This window comes from Ovis canadensis, chromosome 14, assembly GCF_042477335.2.
Source record: "Ovis canadensis isolate MfBH-ARS-UI-01 breed Bighorn chromosome 14, ARS-UI_OviCan_v2, whole genome shotgun sequence".
In the NCBI taxonomy this organism is placed as follows: domain Eukaryota; kingdom Metazoa; phylum Chordata; class Mammalia; order Artiodactyla; family Bovidae; genus Ovis; species Ovis canadensis.
Window position 1 is genome coordinate 66107446 of NC_091258.1, and position 23073 is coordinate 66130518.

General features: G+C 50.4%; 1 protein-coding gene and 1 long non-coding RNA gene across 15 annotated transcripts in view; one reads left to right on the top strand and one right to left on the bottom strand.

Moving 5' to 3' along the window:
• The window catches only part of ERCC1 (ERCC excision repair 1, endonuclease non-catalytic subunit), a 54525-nt gene that overhangs the window by 5112 nt on the left and 26340 nt on the right, over positions 1-23073 (bottom strand). For 5 of the 13 annotated variants that reach the window (XM_069549169.1, XM_069549173.1, XM_069549164.1 and 2 more), the window contains 6 exons: positions 15555-15691; positions 8805-8916; positions 7604-7819; positions 4087-4190; positions 3135-3234; positions 2070-2146 (listed from right to left, as the gene is read on the bottom strand). In XM_069549169.1, the coding sequence (XP_069405270.1) occupies positions 2070-2146; positions 3135-3234; positions 4087-4190; positions 7604-7819; positions 8805-8897 (590 nt within the window). In that variant the 5' untranslated portion in view covers positions 8898-8916; positions 15555-15691. Of the gene's footprint in view, positions 1-2069; positions 2147-3134; positions 3235-4086; positions 4191-7603; positions 7820-8804; positions 8917-9038; positions 9131-9155; positions 9544-15554; positions 15692-18950; positions 19132-21269; positions 21443-23073 lie in introns of those variants that run through there. The other 8 variants (XM_069549171.1, XM_069549172.1, XM_069549174.1 and 5 more) reach the window with 6 other exon arrangements.
• LOC138418167 (uncharacterized) lies at positions 15490-21259 on the top strand. Of its 2 annotated transcripts, none has more exons than XR_011248427.1 (3): positions 15490-15711; positions 16440-16661; positions 18471-21259. It is a non-coding gene; the product is annotated as an uncharacterized lncRNA (long non-coding RNA). The 2 variants fall into 2 exon arrangements; XR_011248428.1 differs by lacking the exon at positions 18471-21259 and adding an exon at positions 16800-17187 and having other exon boundaries at positions 15503-15711.

Below are 23073 nucleotides of genomic sequence, written 5' to 3' on the forward strand. Positions count from 1 at the left end.
TTGACACCCTGCTTTAGACTTCGGGCTTTTTTTTGGGCAACACTGCATGGCTTGCAGGATTTCAGTTCCTCAACCAGGGACTGAACCCAGGCCACTGCAGTGAAAGCCCAGGATCCCCTCACCACTAGGCCACCAGGGAGCTCCTGGGCTATTTTTCTTACCGGTTTGTAGGAGGTCCTTTCTATATATAAATACATGATACATGTTTAAATACATTCCTGTGAATGTAAACATGTAAATATTTTGAACTGTATAAATATAACATTATATGTAAACATATAAATTAGGGATCTTAGGACTTCCCTGGTGGCGCAGTGGATAAGAATCCGTCTGCCAACGCAGGGTACACAGGTTCGATCCCTGGTCCAGGAAGATTTCACATGCCTCAGAGCAACTAAGCCCGTACGCCACAACTACTGAGCCCGAACTCTAGAGCCCAGGAAATGCAATTACTGAAGGGCCTTGAGCCACAACTACTGAAGCTGGAGCACCCTGGAGCCTGCGCTCTGCAACGAGAAGCCACCACTTGCCACAACTAGACAAAGTCTGCAAACAGCAACGAAGACCCAGCACTGCCAAAAACAAATCCATAAATAAAGTTTCCTTTAAAAAGAAAAGTAAATTAGGGATCTTAAGTCTTTTTGTTATGCATAGCAAGTATTTCCTCTTAGTGTGTCACTTGTCTTTTAACTTTGTCTAGAGTATCACTCAGAGAAGGCAATGGCACCCACTCCAGTGCTCTTGCCTGGAAAATCTCATGGATGGAGGAGCCTGGTGGGCTGCAGTCCATGGGGTCGCAAAGAGTCCGACACGACTGAGCGACTTCACTTTCACTTTTCACTTTCATGCATTGGAGAAGGAAATGGCAGCCCACTCCAGTGTTCTTGCCTGGAGAATCCCAGGGACAGGGGAGCCTGGTGGGCTGCCGTCTCTGGGGTCGCACAGAGTCAGACACGACTGAAGCGACTTAGCAGCGGCAGAGTATCACTTACTCTCCAGCAATTTAAAATTTTAATTTTCTCAAATCAGCCAGACTTTTTCTTTATGGCTTCTGGGTTTTGAGTCTTGCTTTGAAAACCTTTCTCAGCACAAGAACATTATATATAGATAGATAGATAGACAGATATGAAAGTCAAAGTCGCTCAGTTGTCTAACTCTTTGTGACTGCATGACCTATATACAGTCCATGGAATTCTCCAGGCCAGAGCACTGGAGTGGGTAGCTGTTCCCTTCTCCAGGGGATCTTCCCAACCGAGGGATCAAACCAGGGTCTCCTGCATTGCAGGTGGATTCTTTACCAGCTGAGCTACCAGAGAAGCCATATATATATATATGATTTCTTATAATTTCACTGTAGTTTTTCTTTTTATGTCTATAATCATCAAGACTTCGTTCTGATTATGGTGTGAGGAAGGGATCTCTTTTTCCTGTGGAGAACCAATCAAAATGGTCTTTATAAACCTAGACTGGGAATTAATTATTCAGCCAAGTTTTATGTCTAACTCATAAGTGCCTAGCATGGTCCTGGGAATTTCATCTACGTCACCTTCTTTTGTGCCTACAACCCTGTAAGAAAGATATTAAGACCATGGTTTATAGATAAAGAAATTGAAGCCCAGGGGCTCTCCTGGTGGTCCAGTGGTTAAGAATCTGCCTGCCAATGCAGGGGGCACGGATTTGATACCTGGTCGGGGAACGAAGATCCCACGTGTCTCAGGGCAACTAAGCCTGTGTGCCACAACTACTGAGCCTATGAGCTCTAAAGCCCGAGCTCCACAGCAAGAGAAGCCACCGCAGTAAGAGGCCCACGCACCACAACCAGCGAGCCGCCCCTGCTCGCTCCATCGCTGCAAGTAGAGAAAGCCCGCGTGCAGCAACAAAGACCCAGCATAGCCAAAAATATATAAATAATAAATAAAATATTTTTAAAAAGAAATTGAAGCCCAGAGAGGCAGTGCCTGGACCAGGCTCACACAGGACATTCCTGGGAGGAAGAAGGAAGGTCTGGGGGCAGAAGGGGGAAGAGCTCTCGGGATGGAGCCTGACCTGAGGGGGAGCCTCCATCTCACCTCCAGGCAAGGATCAGGGTGCAGTCGGCCAGGATGCACATCTTAGCCAGCTCCTTGAGGGCCTTCTGAGGATCTTTCTGAGAGAAGAAAACCAGAATGAGGGATCTGGGAGAAAGCAAGTAAAGAGTCTTAAAAGCTGAGCACCTTAGGAAGCCAAGAGCCTTTCACTCAACTGACACTCCCTATTCTCCGATGGGGGGCCTGACCCGGGCAGGGCAGTCCCAGGACCCAGCAGTGACCAGGCCAGCCCTGATGCTGTCTTCTGGGGACTCACAGTCTGATGCGGGGGACAGACCCATCCCTAGACAGTGATGACCCAGAGTGCCCAGGGCTGAGGTGGAGAAGCCAGAGGAGCATCTGTTGTTCCGGGGGGATCAGGGGGGGGCTTCCTGGAGGAGGGGACATCTGAGCTGAGACCTGAAGGAGGATGAGGAGTGAGGGTAACAAAGGACAGCAGAAAAGAGAATTTCAGACAGGGGAACAGTGTGTGCAAACGAAGGAAAGGGAAAGAAGGCTTGAAGAAATAAAATCCACTGCTATGGGATGGAAGATATGAAATGCAAGGGTGATCGCTGGAAGCTGAGAGATGAGCTGGGAGAGTAGGGCAGGGATTGGGTCATGCAGGGCTTCACACAGGGCACTGAGGAGCTGTAGGGGGTTTGGACCGCGGGTCTGTGTGCTTGAAGAGCCTTCTGCTTGCAGAGGGGCAAAGCTGGAGGACAAGAGATGAGAAGAGGCTGGGGCAAACCCAGGCAGGAAAAGCAAGGGCCTGGATCAGGGTGGGGCTGTGAGGACAGAGAGAAAGAAATGGGTTCAAGAAGTATTTAGGTGGCAGAGGACTGAGCCTGGATGAAGGCGGGGTGGTGCGGAAGGAGAGATGGGTAATCTGACTATCCCATCTCCTCGCCAACACAGGTTGCAGCTCAGATAAGAAACTCCCTACTGAGGTTCCGACTTGCATTCCTCCTTGGAAAGGACTCAACACCCACGTGGCAACCAGGAGGCCCAAGGCTCCCCATTTCACAGATGGGGACACTGAGGCCCAGAGGAGTGACCCCTGCTTACCACATCCACCTGGACGAGCAGGACCCGCAGGGCATAGCTCTTTCCCAGGCTCTGTAGCCGCTGGTGGATGTAGTCTGGGTGGAGGTTGTGGTAGCGGAGGCTGGGAGGTGAGGAGAGAGGGAGGGAGGTTGGGAGGGGCTGAGACACCCCAGAAGCCCTCCTTCTTCCCTCTGGCTGGAGGGCTTGGAGACTGAGGCAGACAGGCTTGCCGGGTTCTGAGGCTCAGAGAGGTTAAGTGTCTTGCCCAAGGTCACCCTTCAAGAAGGGAGCGCAGCGGGGCCTGGCAGTGACTCTGGCTCCCTGGAAGGGTGGACCCCCAGACTCTTCACCAAGGAAGAGAAGACCTCTGGGTTTCAGGTGGAGCACAGAGACCCTGGAGAGTGCTCATTCCCCGGGGGTTAGGGTCGTGGGGCGCTGCACAGCTGCTCTGCGGAAGCAGGGCCCACCTACCCGCCCCCGGGACTGCCTGCTTTGGCCTCTGAGGGTGCTGGCAGGGAGAGGTGGGACAGCTTTGCCACCCAGGAACAAAGGGGCGTCTCTGCCCAGCAGCCACCAGCTCTATACCCCACAGGGAGGACAGAACTTAAGAAGTTTCACTTCCCCTGTCTGGCTCTGTCTGGAGAAGGGCCCCCAGGAGTGGAGGGGGGAAACCTGTTTAACTGGTGAAGCTTACCGAAACCTTGGCTCCAGTTCTGAGGGTCTGCAGCATGAGGCCCCTGCCTCCCTCAGAGGCAGGAGTTCTGGCCCCCAGCCTCTCCTCCCTTGGGCCTGGGACCTCTGCTCTTGTGCTGGGCATTTAAGGGCCAAGATCTCCGCCTCCTCCATGGGGTCACATCAAGGCCCAGAGGTGACAGGGCTGTGCCCGGGGGCTCCCCCTCACCCCCGACAGCCCAGAACACCCAGAGCACCCCCCTCTCAGGCCGTCTGGAGGGCGGGCGGCCCCAGGGCTCACCTGAGGAAGAGGGCACAGGTGCTCTGGCCCAGCACGTAGTCGGGGAGCACATCCCCAAACTCCCAGGGCACGTTGCGCACGAACCTCAGCACGGGGTTGCCCCTCTGGGCAGACGGAGGAATGAAGCCATTAGCAGGGGGGCCCTGGGACCACCGCACCCACCGCCACCCCAGGGCCCTCCTCCCGCCTCTGCTCCTGCCTCTGCTCTGCCCCTCCCCACCCTCCTCCTGCATTGCACTGGGGGCTTCTCCAGCTCTGCTCTCCTCCTCTCCCCAGATCCACCCCTCCTCAGCCCAGAATATTCTTGGTGCTGGGGCTCTGACCTAGGCCCCTCCTCCCGGGCCCTATTCTTTAGTCGCTTCAGTCATAGCCCGACAGGCTTCTCTGGTGGATTTCCCAGGCAAGAATACTGGAGTGGGTGGCCAATTCCTTCTCCGGGGATCTTCCTGAGCCAGGGATGGAACTCACGTCTCCTGCATTGGCAAGTGGATTCTCTACCACTGACCCACCAGGGAAGCCTTCCCTAGCCCTCAGCCTTAACCTAAGGGTCCCTGGATCTCTCTCGGGCTCAGTCTTCTCTCCCAGCCCGTTTATGTGTCCTGTGGCCCACTGGACACCTGTCCCCAGGTGTCTACCTCACTGTCCCCCATACCTGCTACCCCTCCCAGCCCCAACTCAGGGATGACCCCACCATCCAGAGACCCAGGGCTACCCTCTCCCTCCCCTCCCCCAAGTGGGACACCTAGCTTCTAAGCATCCCCCAGAAATGCCTCCCCTTCCAGTGCCACGGCTCTTCCTGGTCCCCTGCCCCTCCTGGCTACCCTCCAAACAGGAGCCAGACAGCTCTTCCTAAAGCACAAACCTGCCCTTTCCCTGCTCTAAGCCCTGCTCTGGCTCCCCACTGCCCTCAGGAGGAAGCTCCTCACGGTGTCTGTGACCCTCCATAGGGTTAGACCCCTGGCATCTGCTGAGCAGACGCCTCCCTCTAAACACCCCCTCACACTCTACTCTCTACCTCACACTCTACCCAAGATGGAAATACTCTGAGCAAGTCAAGCGCTGATCTATTTATAGGTATCTGAGAACCCGCTTTGTGTCTAAGTCTGACCAAGAGGACACAGATCCCGGCCCCTGTGGGGGATACAGACGTTAAACAAAGGCATCTTGGGGGACTTCCCTGGAAGCTCGGTGGTAAAGAATCTTCCTGCCAATGCAGGAGATGCGGGTTCAATCCCTGGTCTGGGAAGATTCCCCAGAGCCTAGAGGAGCAACTAAGCGCCTGCGCCACAACGACCACAATGATCAAGCCTGCGCTCTAGAGCCTGGGAGCCACAGCTACCGAGCCCCCGGGCCGCAGCTACTAAAGCCCATGCGCCCTAGAGCCTGCACTCTGCAACGAGAGAGGCCATCTCAATGAGAAGCCCACAGATCACAACTAGAGAGCCCCCACTTCCCACAACTAGAGAAAGCCTGTGTGCAGCAACAGAGACCGAGCACATTGCCCTCCCAAAAAGTACCTGGAGGATGGACATGTAATCACCAAGGGAAGTGGAATTTGGCTCGAATGAGGGTGTGGATTTGCTCTTGTCGGGGGAGCGGGGTGGTGGTGTGTGGTCAGAGAAGCTGGTGTGGGAAGGGTCTGCAGCCCTGGGGCATCCTGATCTGAGATGCCAGGAGTCATGGAAGGGCTTTGGGTAAGGCAGAGGCAGGATCCGATTTTAATTTTTAAAGGATTGTTCTGTCCACTTCACACCCTCCTAGAATGGCCAAAATCCAAAAGACCAACAATGACAGGTGGGGCGGATATGGCAGAAATGCAACCTTCATCCAAGGCTGGTGGGACCGTAAAGTGGTGCAGCCTTTTGGAAGACAGTTTGGGGGTGCCTGAGAAAGCTAAGCACAGTGTTGCCACATGACCCAGCCAATCTACACCTAGATAAATACCCAAGAGAACTGGAAACATGTCCACACAAACACTGGTACCTAAATGTTCACAGCAGCATTTTCACAAACAATGTAAAATATAAACTCAAAGGTATATACCCAGTATATACCTAGGATATAAAACCCAAATGTATATACCTAGGATATACCTATATCCTAGAGGCGGAATTGCTGGGCCATATGGTAACTCTGTTTACACATTTGAGGAGCTGCCAGACTGTTTTCCAAAGTGGCTGCACCGTTTCATATTCCCACCAGCAGTGTACGAGGATTCCAGGTCCTCCACACCCTCCCCATCCTTGGTATCGTCTATGCTTTTGATTCGAGCCATCCCCGTGGGTACGAAGTGGTATCTCACTGTGGTTTTGGCTCGTATTTCCCCGCTGGCTCACGATTTTGAGCATCGTTTCATGTTCTTGGATCTTACTATTATCATCATGTACTGCTGCTCTCCCTCCAAAATGCCAGCCCCATCAAGGACAGAGAGCCTAGGGCAGCATCAGGTAAACTAACCACCTGTGAAGATTATGAGTGGCTCAGAGGGGCTAAGTCACCTGCCCAGGAAGACACAGCTACAGTGTGGCAGAGCGGGATTCAAACTTGGGCCTGTGTTCAATAGTTTTTGAATAAATGGACAAAACTGGGGTCAGCAGATGTAGCTGCATGAATACAGTCACACCTCCAACCAGAACAGTTGGGGCAGGACTTTCCTGGTGATCCAGGGTTTAAGATTCTGAGCTCCTAATGCAGGGGCCCTGGATTCAATTTCTGGTCAGAGAGCCAGATCCCACCTGCTGCAACTAAGACCTGGTGCAGCCAAATAAATATGTATATAAATATCATTTTTTAAAAAAGAGTTGGGGCATTAGGGACTGAATGTCTGTGTCTCCCCAAAATTCATGGGCAAAATTCCAACCCCCAATGTGACAGTTCATGCTGTGTGCTGCGCCACTTCAGTCGTGTCCAGCTCTGTGCGACCCCAAGAGCTGTAGCCCTGCAGGCTCCTCTGTCCATAGGATTCTCCAGGCAAGAATACTAGAGTGGATTGCCATGCCCTCCTCCAGGGGATCTTCCCAAGCCAGGGATCGAACCTGCGGCTCCTGCATTGCAGGCAGATTCTTTATTAGGAGGTAAAGGCAAGTGACAAGGTCATGAAGGCGGAAGTGTCATGAATGGGATTAGCGTTTCTATAAAAGAGACTCCAGGAGCTCCTCGGCCCTTCTGAAGCTGTGAGGACACAGTGAGAAGACAGCTGGCTATGAACCAGGAAGCAGGTCCTCACTAGACATGGAACCTGCCAGCCCCCTGATCTTGGGCTTCCCAGACTCCAGAACTGTGAGAAATAAATGTTCACTCTTTAAGCTACGAGTCTACGGTATTTTTGTTAGAACAGCCCAAAAGGACTAGGACAAGGGGCATCCTCAACCCACACACACTAGCTGAATGGATGAAGGGCACTGTTGAGAGCACAACGGGTGAAACTCAGACCTTCCTTGCCAACCAGAAAGCCCTCCTTAAAAATGCATTCCCCACCAGAAAGTCCAAAGTCCCACTTCTCCATTCCCGTCCTCACCTGCCGGGGGCTCACAATGATGCTATTGGATTTTGCTCCTGGTTTGGGGGCCTGGTTGGGGGTCTCTCCTGCCAGGGGTTCTGGCCCCACCGGGCGTGTGGCTTCAGCCCCACCTGGAGGTCCAGAGAGGGCATACTCAGCATAGGTCTGAGGGCCTGGCGGGGGTGAGGTCTCCACGGTGGGCAGGCTCCGTGTGGATCTGAATAAAGGCTTGGCCTGTGGGAAGGGATGTGAGAGGGCGCCTGAAGTCTGAATCCAGCCACTTCTTCCCCTCCTCGGCCACTGCCACCCTGGTCCCAGCCACCATCTTCTCTCCCTCGGGCCACTGCAGTCACCTCCTCACCAGTTCCCTCACTGGCCCTAACCCCCTCATCTGCTCCCCACACTGAGTCATACCACGCCCCTCCTCTGCTCAGAGCCCCGAGACAGCTCCTGCCTTAGAGTAAAAGCCGAAGCTGTCACCACAGCCCTCCAGACTTTTAAAGAGCTGTCCCTGCCCCCTCACCTCAGAGATCTCACTTTCTATCTCCTCCTTGATTTTCTCTACTCCAGCCTCACTGGCCTTCTTGCTGCCCTAAAATCCATCAGGTTTTCTCTCACCTCAGGGCCTTTGCACTGGCTGTTTCCTTCCACCCCATATCACAGAGCTGGCTCCCTCACCTCTTTTACATCTCAGCAAAGGCGTCATCTCCTCCAAGAAGCCCTCCCTTGACTGTTCTATCCAAAGTAGCTCTCCCTTCCCATCACACTGTACATCCTTAGCTCACCTTCTTTTTCTTCATAGCACACAGGCGGCAGCCAGTACTTAGCACCAGCCAATTGTGTTCCTGTGGGGCTGAGAACTCAGTGCTGCCAGATCCTTTATTTACCAGAAGATGTTAGATGTGCAGACTTATTTCAAAATCGCAAAACCTTCCAATTCTTAAAGTTCAGCAATAAATTCACGCTTTTGCAGAACCCAGGTGCTGACCATGTGAAACATTCCAGAACTAGTCCCCTTGGTATCGGTTTTCTAACTCTGCCTTAGCCCTCCTATGACATTTTACAGACAGGGAAACTGAGACCTGCGTAGGTCAAAGGACTGCCTTCTCAAGGTGACCCAGGCCCCAATATTTCCTAACCCACACGTGGGTCCTACAGGCCCCTTCCTCCTAATCAACGCCCCCAAGCCTCTCAGAGGTTCCCTATCTCCTAGTCCTACCCCAGGAGGAGGGACCACATCCTCGTCCATAGGAATGAGGAATTTCTTCCTTGTGGGTGGGCCAGCGGGCTTGGGTCCTCCCTCTTCGTCCATCGCAAGCTCCTTCTGGGGCCTGAAAACGAAGGCGTGGTGTTGGGAGCCAATGAGACATCGGCATTCCCCAGCAGAAACCACCCCCCGCCACCTCCAGTCACAGTCGCGGCCCCCCGCCGCCCCCCGCAACACCCCCCCAACCGCAAAATAAAACGCCGGGGCTCGATAGCGTCCAGCTCCAGACACCCAGGGAAGGAGCCAGGTTCTATAAGGCCCCGCCCCAGCCAGCCACCCCCTCCGCCTTGCCCCGCCCCTTACCGGTCCACACTCTCCATTCGCCACGCCCTCCAGGGCCCCAACCTTCTTTTCTTCCGCCCTCACAGTTCCCCACCTTCCTTTCGCCAGGCCCGACCACTATCCCCAACCATCCGTCCGCCCCGCCCCCAGGGCTCGCACCTGGATGCCTTCCCCTCGCTCCACCTCCTCAATCTCTTAGACGCTGTACCGATTGACTGGCAGCTGCCAATCGCCGCCGGCAGTCTCCACCCCCGACCCCTCTCGCCCTAGCCCGGCTGTCTTAGCTCCCCGAGGACCCACCTCCTTGCCCCCGAGCCGCGAGGAAAAGACCGGAGGGAGATAGAGGCTTCCCACCGCCCGCGCGGCCAGCGCGGCCCCTGGCTCGCCGCACTTCCGGCCTCTCTAGCCCTGTAGCCCGCTCCCGACGTTCCCCAAAAGAGTAGAGGGGCGGTCCTGGCGCAGCTCTCTATGGTCCTGGAGGACTGCAGCTCTCTATGGTCCTGAGGTTGGGGTTGGAGAGAGCTGTCGCCCTCTCGCCCTGAGCGTCTTGGGTTGCCAAGCCGTTTGATTTCAGTGCCCTTATTGAACGCCTCTAGTGTGCCCGGGCTCTGGGCAAGGCTTAAAGGAGAAGAGATGGCAGCATATCAAACTAGGTTCCTTCTCTCTGTACAGACTTGGGTTTGAATCCCAGTTCTGTCATTGACTTGGCCTCAGTTTCCCCGTTCACTCATCCTTTAATTCCACATATGATCCCAGAGCGCCTCCTCTGTTCCTAGCTCTGTGCGAGGCACTGCTAGTGACACAGTGGTAACCAAGGATAACGACAGCCCCGCTCTGCTCTTCTGGAGCTCACAACGCATTTGGAGAGACAGACCGGTTCCCCAACAGGGGCGACCCAGAGTGAGCAGGGCTCGAATGGAGATCCCAGAGGGCCAGGGAGCAGGGTGGGGACAGGGACACCTAATCCAGCCCGAGGGCCAGGAAGAGCTTCCTAGAGGAAGGGACATCTGAGCAGAGACCTGGTTGATGAGTTAGTATTAGTCATTTCCTGAAAGATCGTATCACACTGTTCCAACTTGTAACTCTCTGATTACTAAGAAGAGAGAACATTTTTTCGTGAGTTTATTGCCCTTAAATATTTTGTTTTCTGTGACTTGGTTGCTCATATCCTTTGCCCATTTTAAAAATGGGGTTGTATGCTTTTTTTATTACTATTAATTTGCAGGAGTGCTTTATGAATTCCAATCCTGTTAGTCAGTTACATATATTCCAAACATTTCCTCCCAATTTGCACTTTATATTTTATCTATTTATGTTCCTCACACAGAAATTCTTAGTTTATGTGCACCTATTTATCAATCTAGTCTATCCTGACTTTTGGTATGTTTAAGAGGCTTGCCATACCCAAGGGGGCTTCCCAGGTGATGCTAGTGGTAAAGAACCCACCTACCAATGCAGGAGACATAAGAGACGTGGGTTCAATCCCTGGGTCGGGAAGAGCCCCTGGAGGAGGGCATGGCAACCCACTCCCGTTTTCTTGCCTAGAGAATCCCATGGACAGAGGAGCCACAGTCCACAGGGCTACAGTCCATAGGGCTGCAAAGAGTCAGACACGATCGAAGTGACTTGCCATGGAGGCATGCATGCCCCGAGGTCATAAATATAGGCTATCATTTTTTTAACACTTTCCTAGTTTTGATTTTCTTTCTGTGTTGAGTCCACATGAGACTTATTTTTGAACATGTGTTAAAGTAGGGATTTATGATGGATATAGGCAGTTGTCCCAGTACCATTTATTTTATTATTATTATTTTAAATTTATTTCGCTGTGCTGGGTCTTAGTTGCATAACTCAGGATCTTCTATCTTCATTGAGGTATGTGAGATCTAGTTCCCCATCCAGGGTCCCCTACATTGGGAATGTGGAGTCTTAGCCACTGAACCATCAGGGAAGTCCCCAACACCATTTATTTGAAAAGGCAGCTCTGGGAATTCCCTGGCGGTGAAGAGGTTAGACAGAGAAGGCAATGGCACCCCACTCCAGTACTCTTGCCTGGGAAATCCCATGGGTGGAGGAGCCTGGTAGGCTACAGTCCATGGCGTCGCTAAGAATCGGACAGGACTGAGCGACTTCACTTTCACTTTTCACTTTCATGCATTGGAGAAGGAAATGACAACCCACTCCAGTGTTCTTGCCTGGAGAATCCCAGGGACAGAGGAGCCTGGTGGGCTTCCGTCTATGGGGTCGCACAGAGTCGGACACGACTGACGCAACTTAGCAGCAGCAGCAGCAGAGGTTAGGAATCAGCGCTTTCATTGCTGGGATTGAGTTCCTTCCCAGGTCAGAAAATTAAGATACCACAAGCCTCACTGCCAAGCAGCACCCACCCCCCAAAAAAAAGAGAGAGAGAAAGTCAGTCCTTTTCCCTGTTTTTTTATATTCCACTGTTGTCATCTGTCAAATTCCCATATATCCACAGGTCGATCTCTGACATTTCTATTATATTTCATTGATCTCTATATCTGCTTCTTGCCTCCATGCCAAATTGTTTATTTAGATATGTTTTGATATCATATGAGGGTAGTCTTCCACCTCTGTTCAGTTTCAAATCTGTCTTTACCGTTCCTGTCCATTTTCTCTTCTAGATGGACTTTAGTAGCTGCTTTTCTAGCTAGTTCCCTGAGAACTCCTACTGAGATTGGAATGGGAATTGCATTGGACTGATGAATTAACGACAAGAAGATTGACATCTTTTTTGATATCCATGAACATATTGTCTCTCTCTCTTCAATGATTTCGCCTTTTGTTAGGAGCCTACTGTAAAATATTTTTTCTAATTAATTTTTATTTCTATAACTGACGCATAATTTCCTGGGCTTCCCTGGTGGTTCAGTGGTATAGAATCTGCCTGTCATTGCGGGAGACACAGGTTCCATCCCCAATCTCGGAAGATCTCCTGGAGAAGGAAATGGCAGCCCACTTCAGTATTCTTGCCTAGGAAATCCCATGGACAGAGGGTTCTGGTGAGTTACATTCCATGGGGTTGCAAAGAGTGGCTGAGCACGCATGCACCAGTGACCCCATTTTAACTTGTCTCTGTAAAGACCTTGAAAGTGAAAGTAGCTCAGTCGTGTCCAGCTCTTTGTGACCCCATGGATTGTTTAGTCCATGGAATTCTCTATGCCATAATACTGGAATGGGTAGCCTTTCCCTTCTCCAGGGCATCTTCCCAACCGAGGGATCAAAAACAGGTCTCCCCCACTTCAGGTGGATTCTTTACCAGTTGAGCCACAAGGGAAATCCACAAACACTGAAGTGGGTAGCCTATCCCTTCTCCAGCAGATCTTCCCGGCCCAGGAAGATTTTATTATTATTTTATTTCCAAATAAAGTCACATTCTGAAGTAATGGAGGTTAGGACTCAACGTATCTTTTTGGGGCCACCATTCAACCCTTAACAATTTTCTGTTACTTTTTATAAACTTCTTCCTTCTGAATTAATTTGCTTCTTGCTAGAGTATATTCTCTTCTAACTTTTTCAGAGAACATTCTAGATAGGCAATTTCTGAGTCTTGTTCATCCGAAAATGTCTTTATTTGACCCTCACAAAAGGAACCTCAAATTCTAGGGGAACTTCCCTGATGGTTAAGACTCCGAGCTCCCAACGCAGGGGGCATGGGTTCAATTCCTGGTTGGGGAACTACGCTTCCACATGTTGCATAGCTCGCCAAAAAGAAGACCAAATGGAGTCTCAAATTCTTGGTTCTTAGTTATTTTTCTTGCAGTTAGAAGATACTGGTCCAGACTTCCCTGGTGGTCCAGTTTTTAAGAATCTGCCTGCCAATGCAGGGGACGAGGGTTGGATCCCAGGTCTAGGAAAATGCCACATGCCGAGAACAAGGCAACAAAGCCCATTCACCACAACTACTGAGCCCACACGCCTAGAGCCTGTGCTCCACAACAAGAGAGGCCACCGCAGTGAGAAGCCCATGCTGCAACGAAAAATAGCCCCCACTGCTGGCAACTAGAGAAAAGCCCGCGGGCAGTAAGGAAGACCCAGTGCAGCCAAAAATAAATAAATAGAATAAAAAATAAGGAGATACGGGTCCTCTATCTGGGTCGCTGATGATAAATCTTTCGTCATAAGCAAGCTCTGAGCATAATTTTCCCCAGGATTCTTTACTAGCAGTGTGACCTAGTGCCAGCAACTCAGTTTCTCCATGTAGGTCAGTTTGCTCACCTCTAAAATGAGAGTAACAATAGCAGAACTATTAGGAAGAGGAAATGAGGTATGTGGAAAGTGCCTACATCCGTATTTGGCACTAAGTATATGCAATATTCAGGTCTGCCATAAAAATAATATAATCCTTGACCACATCCTGGGCAAGCAGGGGCTGAAGCTGTTGTGACCCCTACTTGTATCAAAGTGCCCAGAAACCAGAAGGGACTACGGAACCACATAGTGTTTGAATGAACAAAGAACTGAAACAGGGTCCTCCAGCAAGCGACTTGACTACTGGAGCCGCTGCTTCCACATCTGTAACTGCTGAGGTTGTGGGAATTCAGTAAGACCACAGAGACACGCCTTGAGCTGCCTGGTTCACTCAGTCCTTGACTAACTACATGCTAAGCATCTACTGTGTGACAGACACTGGGGATACGCGCGTGTGTGCGTGCTAAGTCGCTTCAGTCAGGTCCGACTTTTTGAGATCCTATGGACCCTAGCCCACCAGGCTCTTCTGTCCATGGATTCTCCAGGCAAGAATACTGGAGTGGGTTGCCATGCTCTCCTTCAGGGGATCTTCCCTACCCAGGGATCGAACCCTTTGTCTCCTATGTCTCCTGCGTTGACAGGTAGGCTTTTTATCACTAGCGCCACCTGGGAAGCTCAACTGGAGGTACAGCTGACAGCAAATCAGACCAGGTCCCCGTACTGTGGCGCGGATGGTTTCATGGGAGTCAGACGGTAGGGAAAAAACACAAGTAAAAGAGTTCCAGACAGTCATTTACGCTCTGGAGATGATTAAAAAAGAAAAAGTGATGTGAAATAGATGATGGAGGAGACCACACAGTCTCAGGAAAAGGGACTTAATAAATTTTAAAATATGTATATATTACCATCAACGAGTTAACTATCAAAGTAGATTGAGCGCATACTATGAGCTAAATCCTCATAATCACCTTCCTCTTAGGGACTAGTGTTAAAGAATTCGCTTGCCAGTGCAGGAACGGCAGCAGACAGGGATTCCATCCCTGAGTCGGGAAGGTCCCTTGGAGAGGAAGATCTTCTGGAGGAGTAAACGGCACCCCACTCCAATATTCTTGCCTGGGAAATCCCATGGACGGAGGAGTCTGGCAGGCTACAGTCCACGGGGGTCGCAAAGAGTCGGACACGACTTAGCGACTGAGCATGCATGTAGGTATCGATAGTTTATTTAACAGATGAAGGAGCTGAGGCCCCAGTGACACGGAGATGGCCTATGAAATTTTGTCTCTAAATCCAAGCACAGAGAGGGTTCCTAGAAGGAAGCCAGCCTGGGCGGGACTCGGTTTCTCCCGAAGGAGAATGGAAATTACCAAAGAAACCTGCAACTCGTGTCTTTTCCGCCAGGGGGCGATGGCATCCCACAAGAGGATTTGAGCTGTAGGGGAGCTGGAACAGGTACCCACCCTCAGGCAAGACGCCCAGCGAAGGCGGCGGGCTGTCCCTTGCCATCTCCCGACCCGTCTCTCTCTCGCTGAAGTGCAACAAAGGCTCCGCGGAGCGCGGCTCAGGTTAACTCTGAGCCTATTCGATCAGTTGAGCGGGAGAAAGTTGCTCTCACTTCTACAGTATATTTCCAAGTTGGATTCCTACTTTCAGTTCCCAAGTTGAACTTTCGGATCCTGAATTCGAATGTTTCCAGCTCCCAGAGTTTGCGAGTTCGAGTCTAACACCTGTCCGTACTGTACTCATTTCCCCATCCTTCCAAATACTTCAAGTTCAAAGTCCAGCCCCAACCGAAGTTCCCGGGTAACTCCTCGGAGTCCAGACCTTGCCCCATTCCCAAACCTAACCCCAACTTCGACTTTCCTCTGAACCTCCAAAGGACTATGGTGAGAATGGTGAACATAGGGATACCCCGCTCCTAATTCCACCCAAGAGACTCTGGGCGGGGGGCCGACTGCCGCCGGACCGAAGGCTCTGAAAGCGAGGGCGCGGCCGAGGGGCGCAGTGACCCGGCCAGCGTCCCCACCCTCCTCTAAACTTAGCCGCGGTGACGTGCGGCCCGGCTATCGCGGCGGGGCCGGGGACGCAGGGGGGCCCGAGCGGAGGGGGAGCGGCTCAGCTCCGCTAGCCTCTATTTATAGAGCCCGGAACCCGAAATAGCGCGGAGCCGAGCGGCCGGGATGACGCGGGAGCCGCCGGGGGCTGACTCACCCGGCCCGGAGCGGCGGCCCCCGGATGGAGGACAGTGGAGACGCTGGACTCGACCCCGCGCCATCCCGGGCACCTCTTCTGCTGGGACGTCCCAGGTTTCCACGAGGCACTGTTGGATACGCAGCAAAAAGGAAGATCTGCAGCACGAGAGACTGAGGTTAGATCAGAGGTGGGACTTCCCTCAAAGAGCCCAGAATCAAGGAACTAACTTTATACAAGAAGAGGGGTTGGGAAGGAGGGGAGATGAACCAGATATACACACGTATTTATCACCAGCAACAGGACTGAGGCGTCTTGGGGACAGAAACATGGACACAACCGAGTCAAACCCCTGGGTCACAGCTGTCCCCCTCTCTGCTTGCCATGGTTCCTTGCATGCTGTTACCACTCCCTAGAATGCCTTTCCCTGCCTCCCCAGTCTTACGAATTCATGCTCCTCAGAGACCTGGTGCTAAGCGCAATCCCTCACAAATTAAAACTCTGACCCACTGGCCTAGGAGCCCCATGAGGGTAGGGCCAGGCGCTTCTCAGTCATCACCATTTTCCCAACATAAGATAGACCTCTGGAGAAATTAACTGCATGAATAAAAACTGTTGGTAATAAAATAAAATGATGTTTCCTAAACTATCACAGCAAATGTTGGTTGTATGCTACATGCCAGGTGTGAGTTGGGCAGTTATCTCCTATGGGTCTCACTACAACCTTAGGAGGGAGGTATTTTTATTATTTTCATCATCGCCAACCTCATGATGTTGTCTTTTTTGTTTAGTCACTCAGTCGTGTCCGACTCTTTGTGACCCCAGGGACTGTAGCCTACCGGGCTCTCCTGTACACAGGATTTCCCAGGCAAGAATACAGGAGCGGGTTGCTATTTCCTTCTCCAGGGGATCTTCTCAACCCAGGGATCGAACCTGCGACTCCTGTATTAGCAGACAGATGCTTTACCACTGAGCCATCTGGGAAGTCCAACCCCATGTTAGAGATGAAGAAACTGAGGCTCAAAGAATACCTTACATGTCCTCAGAACTGTCTCCTGAACCAGGTACCCTGGCCCCAGAGATGTCCAGTTCCCAGGACACTGTGTTTAGTTCCTATTGGACTGAAAGGTAAGGGGTGATTCTCAAAGTGCAGTCCACAGAAACTTCGGGGGTTCCCCAGCACTTTCTTGAGGTCCCTGGGGTCAAAATGATTATCATAGTGCTGATACTTAACTGACTTTTTCACTTTCTCTCTCAAATGTTCAGTGCCACCTGCAAAATATCTCAACACACTGGCACAGAAGCCAAGGTGAAGACCTAGCTATCTTCTGTCTAGCCAGACATTAAAGTAATCTGTAAAACACTGCCCCTCTTCTTACTAAATGTTCTCTTTCTTTCAAGTACAGTTGGTTTTGTTTGTTGGTTGGCTTTTATTTTATTTTATTTTTTTGCCATGCCTCAAGGTCTGTGGGGTCATAGTTCCCTGACCAGGATGGAACCCGTGCCCCTTGCAGTGGAAACCCAGAGTCCTAACCACTGGACTATCAGGGAATTCCCCCAAATATGGTGGTTTTAAATTTAAAATATAGGATTTATCTTAACCTGATTTTTTTGAAATTTTTTAAATGAACCAATAAATAATCTTTAAATATCTCAGCTTTAATTTCTAATATAGTAAATATGGATAGATAGGATCCACATCAGCAGAAGTTCTTTGGAGTCCTCATTACTTTTTATGCATTCATTTTTAGTTTTTGCTGCGCTGAGTCTTCGTTGCTACGCCCAGATTTTCTCTAGTTTCAGTGAACGGGGTCCACTCCTCACTGTGTTGCGAGGGTTTCCCCATCGTAGTGGCTTCTTCTGTCATAGAGCTCAGGCTGTAGGAGCTCGGGCTTCAGTAGCTATGGCACTTGGGCTCAGCAGTTGAGACTCGTGGGCTTAGTTGCTCCTTGGCATGTGGAATCTTCCAGGACCAGGGATCAAGCATATGTCCTCTGCACTGGCAGGTGGACGTATCCATTGTGCCGCTGGGGAAGTCCAGTCCTCATTACTTTTTAAGAGCGTAAGCAATCTTGAGACCAAAAGTTTAAGAATCCCTGACCTAATACCTAAGTGTTATATGAAGGACAAGAGTATGAAACATCATTTTAAATGGGAGTGGGAGAATGGGAGGGTGGGAGAGTTTTTTTCCATCAAAGAAACATTAAAGATACCTACAGGATGACTGGCAATCCACCAGGTGAAGGGAGGAGAGCTTTCAAGGCAGTGGGGACAGTTCATGCAAAGCCCCTGTGGTAGGAAGTTGCTAAGCCTACAAAGATGAAACACATGTAGTGAGGAGGAGAATGGCAAGAAAGAAGAGAAGGCAGTCAAGGGACCAGACTATGTAAGACTGCAAAGGCCATGGTAAGAATTTTGGATTTTATTCTGAGTGGAGAATGGCCAAGGATGGAAGCCCGAAGCCCGGTAGCGAAGTGATCTCAGTTGTCCAGGGAAGATCAGATAGTAGTCTAGATAAGGGTGATGGGAAGTCAGAAGAAATGCCTGGGGGCTTCCCTGGTGGTCCAGTGGTTAAGAATCCACCTTGCAATGCAAGGGACACCAGTCTGATCCCTGGTCCAGGAAGATCCCACATGCCAAGAAGCAACTAAGTCCCCATGCCACAACTACTGAACTGTGCTTTAGAGCCCTCGAGCCGCAACTACTGAACCCACGTGCTGCAACTATTGAAGCCCCATCGCCTAGAGTCCATGCTTATCTTGTTTCTATTATAATTTCTAGCTGATTAATGTTACTGAATATTATCAGTTGGCCAGGCAATCTGGCCTAATTCTCTGTTTAAAATAGTTTGTTGATTCTCTTAGTCTTTCTTTGAGATGGTAGCATTCCCTCTTGCCTTCCCGTCTTTATATCTCATTTATTTTTCTTGTCCTACAGCATTTGCAAAGACTTTCAGGACAATGTCAAGTGGCAAGGTTGATTGGTCCTCATGTACTCCACAGCGCAGCCTTCTGAGAAGACTTTTTTTTTTTTTTTTTTACTGTATCAGGTCTTAGCTGTGGGATGCCGGCCCTAGAGCAACATGGGCTCGATAGTTTCGACGTGCAGGCTTAGTTGCCCTGTGGTATGTGGGATCTTAGTTCCCCGACCAGAGATCAAACCTGCATCCCCTGCATTTGGAAAGCAGCTTCATAGCCAATGGACCGCTAGGAAAGTCCCTGAGATGACTTATCTTGTTATGCCTATTTTGTAGAAGGAGAAAGTGAGGTACAGAGAGGCTAGTCTCTTGATCAAGGCCACACAGCAAAGAAGCAAACAAACCAGGACTCCAGCGAGAGCTTGTGTTCTCAACCACTGCCTTAAAAGAAAGTTCAATAGGCATTCTGGATTTAAAAAAAAAAAAAACAGGCAAAATACCTTGTGAGTTTCCACAGTGGCCCCTGGATCTTGAATGAGGTTCTGGGGACCTGAGATCTGATTCCAACCCTGCCTTCTTTTTGAGCCTCAGTTTTCTCCTTTGAGACAGCATTTGAAAGCCACAGAAACTGTCTTCAGGGTGTAAGGGGACAGGCCCCCAAACAGACTGTATTCATTTCCTGTGGCTGCCTAACAAATTACCACAAATTTGCTGGCTTAAAACGACAGAATTTATTCTCTCTCAGTTCTGGAGAGCGGAAATCCTATTATAAATCAAAATATTAGGAGGGTCACACTCCCTCTGTTTTTTTTTAAACTTTTCTTCTTATTACTTTTATCTATTTGTTTTCGGTGGCACTGCTTTTCCGTCGCTGTGCTCGGACTTTCTCTAGTTCCGGCCAGTGGGGGCAGCTCTTTGTTGAGGTGCTTGGACTTCTCATCAGGTAGCACAGGCTCTCGATTCATGACTCAGCAGTTGTGGCACTCGGGCTTAGTCGCTCCGAGGCATGTGGAATTTTCCTGGACTAGGGATTGATCCCAGGTCCCCTGCATTGGCAGGCAAATTCTTCACCATTAGACCACCCTCTGAATTTTCTAGGGGAAGATCCTTTCCTGCCTCTTCCAGCTTCTGGTCGCCCCAGGTGTTCCTGGGCTTGTGACTCAATCAGTCTCATCTCTCCCTCCATTTTCACAGGACCACATCTCTAATCCTCTCTAGCTTCCCTCTGCTGGTCTCTCTCGTTCTCTCTTTTAATATCTATTTCTCCATTTATGTAGGTCTTCCCTAGTTTCTCTCAGCAACGTTTTATTAGCTTTCAGTGTACAGATCTTGCACATCTGTTGTTTGTTTATTTATTTTTGACCATGCTGCACGGCATCCAGGATCTCAGTTCCCTGACCAGGAATTGAACCTGTGCCCCCTGCAGCGGAGGCGTGAGTCCCAACCCCTGGACCTCCAGGGAATCTCCTCCCCGCTACCACTGCTTTTCTTTTGTAAAGACACTTGACATTGGGTTTAGGGACCACTTGGATAATCCACAGTGACATCATCTCGAGATCCTAACCTTAATTATATCTGCAAAGACCCTTTTTCCAAATAAGTTCCCATTCACAGATCTCAGGTGGACTCATCGTGGGTTGGAGAGGGGCACGTGTCATTCAACCCATTACACAGATTAAAACAGAAAAATGAGAACAGGAAAACATGTGGCAGAGTTTGGGCTGGGAGGTATCCAAAGCTTTGTGATTGCACGCCCCTGTTCCGGTGGGGAATGTCCAAGCACGCGCCCTTGAGAGCCCAGAGTGGTCCTGGTGGCCTTCACACGATGGTCAGAAGTCGGGTGTGTCCACCATGCTCTGACATTTCCATGAGGATGGGAAGTCTTTAAGGGAGTCTTTTTCATTCTTCAACCCTTAAAGTGGAGTTGAGAGATTTTCTTTGTCACAAAATTCCAAATAATAATGAGAGTCAAACACTTGTACAGCACTTAACATGTGCCAAGTCTTGTTCTAAGTGTTTAAATATCTATTAATTCATTTAATCCTCACAAAACCCCCTCTGATGTCTTGCCGATTCTCCTTTCATAGAGGAATAAACTGAGATGCAGAGAGGCTAGAGTTTCAGTTTGGAAGTTTCAGAGCTTGAACCCTGTAGTCTGGCTTCAGTGTCTAGGTTCTTGATGTTAAGCCTTACTGTCACCTGGAGGCACACCATCTCACATTAAATCTGAACTCTGAAGAAACCATACTCCCAGATCCCTGGTCAGGGATTGGCTACTGCTGTGATGTCTAATATGGCAGCCATTTGGCTACACGTGGCTCTTGAGCACTTGACATATGGCTGGTCCAAAATGAGACATGTCATGAGTGTAAAATCCACATCACATTTCATATACTTAAGAGTGATAAAAAAAAAAAGAACATAAACTATCTCGTTATGAAAACTGCTGGCCTTCTCTGGTGGTCCAGTGGTTAAGAATCTGCCTGCCAATACAGGAGACACAAGTTCTATCCCTGGTCCAGGGAGATTCCACGTGCCCTGGGGCAGCTAAGCCTGAGCACCATTAGTGCAACCTGCAGTCTAGAGCCCACACTCTGCAACGAGGGGGCCACCGCAGTGAGGAGCCTGCGCACTGCAACCAGAGAGACGCCCCTGCTCACCACGACTAGAGAAAGCCAGTGAGCAGCTACAAAGACCCAGCACAGCCAAAAATAAATAATTTTCTTTTTGAAAAGGAGACTGATGATATTAAGTTCATGTTGAAATAATACTTTGCATCTATCTGGTTAAATAAAATACAGGAACAAGATTATTTTCACCTGTTTCTTTTGGCTTTTGCAGGGGAGCTACTAGGCCATTCAAGCTCACGTCCTATTTCTTGTGGACAGCTTTGGTCCATGGGATTTGCTGTCTCTCCATCTGGGAGGGCATCAGATGATGGGGTGCCACTTGTTCCGGGGGTCACTGAGCCTCAGGATTTCTTGTGATTGTTCTGGAACAATCCATGTCAGAAGCACATTCAAACAGAGCGACTAATGCTCACATCAAAAACATGGCCTTAAAGGACGCTCTCAAATTCCTCTCTGCACCAGACCCAGGGGAAGAAGCTACTTAGCCGAGAGAGACCGCAGTGCCAGGTAGTACTTTGCAGCCACTCGGTGTCTGGAGTACATTTTTTATTCATAAATTATATACACGCGTGCCTTTATTGGGCTTTCCAGGTGGCGCTAGTAATAAAGAATCCGCCTGCCGAGGCAGGAGATCTAACAGACCCAAGTTCAATCCCTGGGTCGGGAAGATCCCTTGGAGGAGGGCATAGAAGCCCCCTATAGTATTCTTGCCTGGAGAATTCCATGGACAGAGAAGCCTGGTGGGCGTCAGTCTACAGGGTCACTAAGTGTTGAACGCCACTGCAGTAACTTAGCACGCACGCATGTGACCTTACTAAAAACATTATAAAAACTTACAAAACGGAGATAAAGGGACTTCCCTGGTGGAAGAGTGGTTAAGACTCCACATTTCCAATACAGGAGGTGCAGGTTTGATCCCTGATCAGGGAACTAAGATCCCACATGCTGGGTGGCATGGGCGAAAAACAAACAAAAATAAAAACCCTCGAAACAAACAAAACAGAGATAAAATACTCATGGATGAACCAGGCTGCATGAGATCACGAGTTCAAATCCTGACTCTGTCCCCTCCCTGGCTGGGACTCCTTCTATGAGCCCCAGTTTCTTCATCCAGAAACTGGAAGTGTTTGTTCCTGCCCCTTGAAGGGTGTTGGGGGAAGTCAGAGAGGCCGTGTGTGCAAAGGGCCCAGCACACTACCAGGCAGAGAATGAGCTACAACAGCCACCAGGTTTCTCGAGAGGCTGGGAGCTGGCTTAGGTCAGAGGGAGTCATGTTAGGTTTCTCAGCAGAGGGGATCGCTGTGGTGGACCTCAAAGCACGGAGCACTACTCACTAGGTGGAGAAGGATGGGAAAGGTATTTGGGCAGAGAGAGCAGAACGTTTAAGTCCGGAGGCATGCATGAGGCACTGGAGAAAGGCAGGCTGTTGCAGTGTTGTTTGAAGGTGAAGTGGAGAGTGTTAGGAGAAGGGGTGGGGGGCAAGCGATGGAGTTGAATAAAGCAGCAGACCACGGAAGGCCTTGTAGATCACAGGACCAGAGCACTGGGGACCCACAGCAGGCGCTGAGCAGGGGAGAGATCTGAAAGGAGCAGGCTTGTGGTTTAGCAAAATCCTTGCAGGTGGGAGGGGGCAGATCCGTGGCAGGAAACCAGGGATGAGTGTAGTTGTGAAGGAAGAAGTGGGGAAAGGGGGCCAAGTAGGCAGCTGGGTCAGAGTAAGGAAGAGGAGGAAGGAGAGCATATAAAATCTTTAAAAGATAGAATGGAGGGAGGAGTTCTCTGGTGGTCCAGCGGTTAGGAGTTTGCCTGCCAATGCAGGGGACACAGTTACCCCTGGTCTGGAAACATTCCACGTGCCGCAGGACACCGAGGCTTGTGCGCCCGCAACTACCAAGCCACGCCCTGCAACTACTGAAGCCAGTGCGCCCTAGAGCCCTGCTCTGCAACAAGAGGAGCCACCACAATGCGAAGCTCTGCACGGAAACTAAAGACG